This window comes from Octodon degus, unplaced genomic scaffold (genome assembly GCF_000260255.1).
Source record: "Octodon degus isolate 3935 unplaced genomic scaffold, OctDeg1.0 scaffold00197, whole genome shotgun sequence".
Lineage (NCBI taxonomy): Eukaryota > Metazoa > Chordata > Mammalia > Rodentia > Octodontidae > Octodon > Octodon degus.
In genome coordinates this window covers 3,234,010-3,242,091 of record NW_004524773.1, presented here as the reverse complement: position 1 = coordinate 3,242,091, position 8,082 = coordinate 3,234,010, and the positions used below count along the sequence as shown (strand labels likewise).

At 46.6% G+C, this 8,082-nt stretch overlaps 1 protein-coding gene across 1 annotated transcript; it reads left to right on the top strand.

Moving 5' to 3' along the window:
• Nucleotides 1–2,813: 2,813 nt before the first annotated feature.
• Tex101 (testis expressed 101) lies at nucleotides 2,814–7,070 on the top strand. Its single transcript, XM_004644426.2, has 6 exons — nucleotides 2,814–2,876; nucleotides 4,626–4,717; nucleotides 4,829–4,972; nucleotides 5,176–5,361; nucleotides 6,455–6,580; nucleotides 6,733–7,070. The coding sequence occupies exons 2-6, from the start codon at nucleotides 4,660–4,662 to the stop codon at nucleotides 6,984–6,986; spliced, it is 768 nt and encodes a 255-aa protein (XP_004644483.1). The 5' UTR covers nucleotides 2,814–2,876; nucleotides 4,626–4,659; the 3' UTR covers nucleotides 6,987–7,070.
• Nucleotides 7,071–8,082: the final 1,012 nt, after the last annotated feature.

The following is an 8,082-nucleotide window of genomic DNA, read 5'->3' as shown; positions in this document are numbered from 1 at the left end:
AGAGAGAGAGAGAGAGAGAGAAAAGAAAGAAAGAAAGAAAGAAAGAAAGAAAGAAAGAAAGAAAGAAAGAAAGAAAGAAAGAAAGAAAGAGAAGAAAGAAAGAGAAGAAAGAAAGAGAAGAAAGAAAAAAGAAAGGAGGTACCTGGGAAGCTCCCTGCACCACTTAGGCTCTCCGGGTCCGCTAATCCATCAGTACTGCACTGGCGGTTGTGGCCAACATCCAGGACCCTGCCCACCCCTGAAGTTATACAGCGCACTCCAGGAAAAGGTGGAGAAATCCATAGTGGAAGCCTGAGGCCTAAGAGAAGAGCCTCAGAATCCTGGGCCCCTTATGGAATCAGACTATCTCCTGATATTCGTAGTAACTGTCCCTGACACTTTTAACCATTAGGGAGGTTTTGATACATTTTCATATAAAATTAAAGAGTTTTTACCAATACCCATCTTACTGCGGAACCCTCCCTATCAAAAATAAACATTTATTTTCCCTTCTCTCCCACAGTGAGCATAGTAATCCTTTCCCACTGACATATTTGGTTACTGAAATTGAGGGCATTGTAATTTGAACTTCCAGGTCCAGGTGGCCTCCTAGGCCTGAAGGAGGAAAGAATTGGGGCAAGAACCCAGAGTTTCCTAAGCAACTCTGGGTTTTTTCCAAAATGGGTGAGGGGTGCAGACACCACAAATCTGATATTTGAGGTGAATTTCTTACAGGTTTTTCTAAACTTTGCTCCAGCAAGCAGGTTCATAACCACAGAGCACATTAAACACAGCCCGCCCTGTCGCTTAGCTACTGGTTAAAAAGCACAAATCAACATTAAAACCGCCAGCACTTTCAGAATGTGCCAGGCAGACAAGGATGAAAGTAACCCACCCCTAAGCGGCCTCCTTCCCTAAAGTCTCAGCGCTGCCCCTCACATCACTGCTGGAACGTGGTTGGAACTGGCCACAACACTTGTGTGAGGCGCTCCCTCCTGCCTGACTCCTGAAGACCCCAGTGACCTTTTCCCCATAGTCCTAAGACCTAAAGATATCTGGTTTCATTACTTCCCATCCCCTTAAAATAATAATAATAATCACACACCTATTGTTAATGTTTTGAATCTTAGGACCTCAAAAGTACATAATACTTAGGGCTACAATTTAATGTAATTGCAAAGCTTTTGTTTAAATCATGATTTGGGTTTTAGAAACATTTCTTCAGGGTCTAAAAGGGAACAATATTCTTCCTCAAGTAAGTTAACTAAGTTGCTATCTCTTACTATTTTTAGTAAGTGCCCCTAAACATTTCCCCCCATGCCCACCGCCTACCAGGAGCTCGAGCTTGCCAGGTAGGTGCTGAGCCTCTGAGCTATATGTCCCCGGTCCCTGAACATTTTTGTTTAACCACTGGAAGTTCTAAACATGGCTCTACATAAAAATTAAGAGCTCTGTTTATGCCTTTCTTTTTTTTTGTATTTTAAGGAAGGGTGTTCAGGGTGTTCAGGGTCTCACTACTACATTGGACTCGTAGTGATCTGCCTGTGTTCAGCCTCCCAAGGGCTGGGATTACAGGCAGGCACCACCAAACCCAGTCTCAATCGCCGTCTCAGCGTGCCCCGGGGGCGGGCCGTCACGGCAAGCCCGGGGATCGAACCCCTGCCCCTGTGCCTCCTTGCACGCGCTTTAATACACTGAGATACTTGGCCGGCCCTTATGCCTTTCTTATAGTAATATTTTCTCTATTAAAGCTAACCACTGGGCAGGGGAAATAGCTCAGTGGTATAAGTGCCTGACGGGCAAGCTCAATGACCCAAGTTCGAGCTCCAGTACCGCATGCCATGCCGGCCCCAGAACCCCGGGTGTGCCAAGCTGGCTACTGAAACCAGGCGTGGTGGCGCACACCTGCGACCCCAGCACAACCTCAGGGGAGGCTGAGACAGGAGGATCACTACAAATCCGAGCTGCATAGCAAGACCTAATATCAAATAAATAAGTAAATTTAAAAAAAATTTAAAAACCTAAATATTTACTATTACCAAAGCCCACAGGAGAGCATCAATTATTAGAGCACACAAAGCAGATCCTTCATTTACACAAAAAGAACTCACATACAAATGAAGTACAAATCTCATCTATGCAAAAGAGATCTGAACGATGTGTGTTTATGACACTGACGTGGATACGCAGTAATGATGTGATGATACTATTAGCTGGCTACTGCACGTGGATACAATTTAAGGATGCCCCAGATGCCACGGAAGAGGGCACTCATCTCTGCCAGGAGACCATGAGGATGCTGGTGCAATGATGTGACCAACGCGTGAGCCCTGGGCTGAGCAGGCACCGCTGCACATGAACACTGAGGGGAACAAGTACGCAGCTTGATGGGTTAAGAGGACCCACCTACAGGAAAGCCAGGAACGTGAGAATGGTGAACCAGGCACATGCGAGGCCATAGAGGTAGGTCACTGGTTCAGTGAATAAGGACCAAAGGCTTAACCTCCTAAAGTGTATGGATATGAAAAGCCGGGCCACCTCCCAGGGAGGAAGCCGGGTCACTTGGAGATGCACTCTCTGCCTCGCACGTCTTCAGCAGCAAAGCCTAGCAACGCTTCTCGGGCCACACGGCCAGCACATCCGTTATGCACGTGCGCACCATTGCCCGCTGCAGGCCCTTAGCGCATGCGTGCCTTCTGTCTCAATTTTGATCGACTTCTCAGTGGCCAATGAGGTGCAAGCACTCTCCAGGCTCATCCAATGAAACCATCCATTCCTTCAGCACCAACCAACGGAACCTCACGTGTTCTGCTGGCTGATTTTGGCCCCGCCTTCCGTGCCTCTGGAAGCCATGAGAGCCCGAGCGTAGAACCCGTATTTGGCGTCGTTAGATTCTGGTGAGGCTCTGTGGAACCCATCGAGAATTTTCCTACTGGGTGGGAAGAAAATGGAGGAAAGTGACCCAATTTTATAAAAAAAGAAGAAAGAGAATGTCAGGACTTAGTCTTAGATGAGGGAAAAGCGGGTAGGAGACAGGTGCCCCTGCAGTGAGGGAAGAGAGCTATGGCCTGGACCACCGGGTCCTCAGAGCAAGGAAGACTGGGGCCTGGATCCTGTTTCTCAGGAGGAGGGCTGAGGCCAGGTCTCACAGAAGAAATGGGGCCCGACCCCTGGGTCTGAGGGAGGTGAGCTAGGACCCAGTCCACTGGATTTTTTTTTTTGGGGGGGGGGAGGGGAGGAATCTTTTTTGAGACAGTTTCTCCCTACACTGTTCACTTGCCCTTGAGCTCACTTTGTAACCCAGGCTGGTCTCGAACTTGCAATGATCCACCTGGCTTAGCCTTCCTAGTGCTGGGATTACAGGTGTATGCCACCACACCCAGCCAGATAGCTGGATTTTATGGGAGTAGTGCAATGGGGGCCTGGAAAATAGCAGTCCCCGGCCTGGACTCCTTTGCCTGAAGAGGGAAGGACTGGGCTTGTACCCTGGGTTTTGAGAGATTAGGAGCCACAGCCTGGATCAATGTGAAATGTTTAGGTGCCAGAAAGCCTAGAGCAGTGGAAGGATGGTCTGAAGCCTAGATGCCTGTGTCTGAGGGAGGCAGGCTGGGCCCTAGACCACTGGGTCTGGGGGAGGAAGGGATGGGACTTGGACCCCTGGGCCCGAGGGGAGGAATGGTTTTCTTCTTGGACCTCTATAGCTGAGTGAGGAGGGCTAGGACCAGCACCCTTAAGTCTGAGGAAGAAGAACCTAGGGCAATGGTGATGAACCTATGGCTCATGTGACACAGCTGGATGTTTGCTATCATGACAGCTCTAGAATATTCATCACTGGTCTAGTGTTTGGACCCATGGGTCAGAGTGTGGAGGGCTTGGCGCCTTAACCTCTAAGCCTGATAGAGGAATGGCTGGGTTTATATCCCTAGATTTGAATGAGGAGCTAAAGCTTGGAGGCTAGACTGATGCAGTTGAGCAAAGAGGGAGCGGCCCTTGAGTCTTAGGGTGGAGAGCTAGGACCTGGAATCCTGGGTCAGTCAAGTCTTCGAGGCCATGGACCCTTAGGTCTGAAGGAGGAGGTGTGGGCCTGGATCCCTGAGTCTCACAGAGAAGGGGTTGGTTTTTAACCTCTAGGTTTGAGGGAAGAGGAATGGAAACCTGGATCTCTGGGTCTGATGGAGGAAGGGTTTGAGCCTGGGCTCCTGTGTCTGAGAGTAGATCACTGGGGTCTGGATCTTGATTTTAGAGATAGTAGGATGGGGCCCAGGTTTTCAGGTTTGCAGGAAGATGCCATAATCCCAGACTCTTGTGTCCTGAGGGAAGAGGCAACTGGAACCAATTCCTGTATTTCTAAGTAGGATAGGTCTGAGCTGTCAGTCCTCAAAGTTCTGGTATATCCAGGAACTAGAGACTAAGATACTGAGTCAGAGTGTTTTAACTTGGACTCCTGAGTCCTGGGAAAAGGGTCTTTGGACCTAAATTCTTGTATCTGAGGTTTAAGTATCTGTGTTGCTGAATTTCTCAGTCTTAGTTAACAAGTAGTTGGGGTTATCTATCCAAACTCTACCCCAAAGTCAGTCAGTACTTGCTGAAAATCTAGATTTAGTCTCTTTCTGGTTTATAAATTAAATTTTAATATCAAATCATAGATTCTGATCAGCCTTCCCCATCCTAAAAGAAGTCATGGGCCACTTCCAGGATCTGCTCTTCCTCTTCCTCCTAGGATCCTCTTTCTTGACCAGTACGTATGTAGGATATGGGGGAAGAACAGATGGATTTTGGGTTTTAAGAAAAAATTGACTTTGGTCTCAGAGAAGGGCAAGTGTTCATCTTTGTTTCCTTTTCTTCACAGTGGCAGAGGATCTGCAATGTCAAAAGAGTGTGGTCGTTGCTATAGAAGAGGATCCAATGAATTCATTTAACTGGACCGCAGAAGAAGTTGAGACTTGTGTGCAGGGAGCTCTTTGCCAAGAAAGTCTAGTGATGATCACACCAGGTAAGTGAAAATGGGCTTTCTTTGTTTCTGATTTTTGTTCTTGTTTTGCTTTTACTTTTCAAAATAAAATAAAATTAAAAAGAAAAAAATGAAATGGTACTGTTGAGCAGGAAAGCGGGTGATTATAACCACATCACTGGTGTTTTCCCTTCCCCAGGCCAAACATTAAGCTCACACTCCACTTTCTTTCACTGCTTTCTCAGCAGGCGACAAGACAGTCATTGTGGCCACAAAGGGCTGCATCTCTGAAGAGACAGAGGCGGCGACATTTATCCAACACTCTGCACCCCCTGGCCTTGTGGCAGTCTCCTACAGTAACTTCTGTGAGGAGTCCTTCTGCAACGAGAGAGAGGACATAATTTCGTTTTGGAAGCAAGAAGAGATTGCAGGTATGGGGGTGGGGGCGGGGAGGGAAATAGGTGCTAAGAGAAACACCCTGAGTGCCTGACGAGACTTTCCCATTTGCATTCTTACTGGCTTAGGCCCAACTTGTCCATGCACAAAAGGATTCAATTAATTGTCCTATTCAATGAATTGTCTTTTTCAGAAGTGTGGCATGAGAATCAGAGCAAAGGGATATCAGTGAAAGCTGAAGTGTAAACTGGCTTTGTGTTTATTAAGCAGTAGGATATCTGTATATTTCTGAGCGGGAGAGTGGGGTTATCAGCCCATTTCCCTAATTAGCCTCAAGCCCAGTAGTATTCTGACCCTGTCTCGGCAGCGTCATTTCCTTCTCTTCCGTCTAATTTATCACATTCCAGCTGGGATTAATACAGCAATACCTCAGCTTACGAACTTAGTTCTTTCCACAATTCTCATCACAAACCAAATTGGATGAGAATCAAATTAAACTCAATAGCTAGGTTTAATGGTGACCTGATGAAATCTGATTCAGTCATCATCCAATTTAGTTTGTGACCAGAATTGTGGAAGGAATTAAGTTCTGGAACTAAAGTGCCACTGTACTCAGAATCTTTGACAAAGGAGATGGTCCTGGCCACCAGCAAAACAAAATGGTTCAGCTTTACCTGTGCCAACAGCTGAATATCAGCCTGCACCTTCTGGTAATTCTTCAGGTCCACCACACTGGCTCCCACCTCCTGGACTTTACTCTTACTGCTTCCCACTCTAACCCCATTTCCACGTACTCAGCCTCTTTTCATTCTCCCCCTCAAGGTCAGTCTCAGCTTTTTGAAAATACCAAAATTTATTTAGGTAGTTAGATGTCTGTTCCCTTGCCATTATACTTTGGATGCACTACGTCTCTATTCTTGTAGACAGTGATTCTAGGACTGTGACCTTTACACTTTGGAAGTCGTGTGGATGACGTTCTGACACATAAACAGCAGCTGGAGAGAGATGAGGCGGCTGCAGAGTGGGTGCAGAGTGTTCTTAGCAGGAAAGACTTGCAGAAGGAAAGGCAGCAAGGACAAACTTCTTTAGCAGCAAGCCAGCTCCGTAACTGTCTGTCTGCCCTTCCAGTCCCCAGTGTGCCGCAACTCCAATGCCCAACCTGCGTGGCTCTGGGAACCTGTTCCAGTGCTCCTTCACTGCCCTGTCCCAAGGGTACAACTCGATGTTATCAAGGAAAACTTCATTTCTCTGGAGGTAAACTAAAACGAACGTATGATGAGTCTGAAAACCAGACCTCTGAGTAGGCCCTACAAGTTCTGGCCCTTGGGATTTCAGGGGTGAGGGAGGACTGGATTTTCCTGATTCCCCAAAATACTTTGGTCTCCTCATCCCTCTTTGTTTTCTAGAAGCCCTCAACTCCTCTGTGGAGGTGAAAGGCTGTATAGCCACAGCTGGTTGCAGGTTGATGGCCAGGTTCTCAGCGATAGGAGCCATATCGATGGAGGAAAAGTGCCTACATCAGCCTCATGTTCAAGCCCGAAAGGCTGCAAGTGGAGCCACCTGGTTTCCCATTTCAGTTTGGTGGTTAGGGCTGCTGCAGTCACTTGTCCTTTTTTCTGAAAAGGTGCTTCTGCCCCTGGGTCCCAGGCCACCTTATTGACTGGGAGCTTTCTGACCACTGGTAGCCAACAAATTGAAAAGAATATGGAGATTTGAAGGTAAATAGAAAGCTTTCATGGATATACTTGACATGTTTAATAAAGTTTCTGATTTGTGTATTTTTCAAGTCTAGAAGTGGAGTTTTTAATGCTAAAAGGACCCTTAAATATATATTTTCCAACCCACACATTTGTCAGGTAGGCAATCTGAGATCTAGAAAATTCTAGTGAGCTTCTTTCTCACATTTACAGAGCTATGGGCAGAGCCAAGACATAGACTTAGGTGTTTTGACTTAATGTCTGATTTTCCTTTCATTTAATCTGCTAACTTCTTTTGCTCACTAGAGAAGTGACAAAGGGAAGCTTCCAGCCCAATTCTAAGGCTAAGGTCATCTGTTTTGTGCTTCTAGTAATTCACTAGGAGGTATGACTGAATCAGAAAACTCAGGCTCTAAGTTTTCCAGTTATTATGGGCCCTTCTTCCCATGTCCTGTCCATCTTTTGCCTGCCCTGCATCATTCCCTACTTTCTTTCTTTTTTGTCTTTTTGAGATAGGGTCTCACTATGCAGTTCAGGCTGGCCTTGAGCTGACTTTCTATCCCAGGCAGGTCTCAAATTCACAACAATCTTCCTGCCTCAGCCTCCTGAGTGCTGGATGACAGGCATGCACCAATTCCCTCCTTTCTTGGTAGCTTACTTGATGATCCTTTCATGGACAGAGGAAAATTAGGAGGGGACTAAAACTTGATAGGGTATGATAGAGTCCTCAAATTACTAGGAAAATATTTTTTTATCTTTTATTCATTTATTTGGTACAGGGTCCCACTACACAGACTCATAGTGATCCTCCTATATCAGCCTTCCCAGCACTGGGATTCCAGGTGTGTGCCACCACGCCTGGTTTCAGTGGCCAGCGTGGCACACCAGGAGTTTGGGGCCAGCTTGGCATGCTGTACCAGGGATCAAACCTGGGTCCTTGTGATTTCCAGGCAAGTGTTTTAGACTGCCAAACTATCTCCCCAGCCCCTAGGAAAATATTTTGAAAAATTCTTGTGTTTATTACTCAGGTATACACTCCTGTAATCCCAGCACTCAGGA

Coding starts and splice junctions, on each gene's coding strand:
- Tex101 (XM_004644426.2), top strand. CDS start 4,660: ATGGGCCACTTCCAGGATCTGCTCTTCCTCTTCCTCCTAGGATCCTCT. Junction 4,973..5,175: donor TCTAGTGATGATCACACCAG/GTAAGTGAAAAT, acceptor CTGCTTTCTCAG/CAGGCGACAAGACAGTCATT. Junction 6,581..6,732: donor AAAACTTCATTTCTCTGGAG/GTAAACTAAAAC, acceptor TTTGTTTTCTAG/AAGCCCTCAACTCCTCTGTG.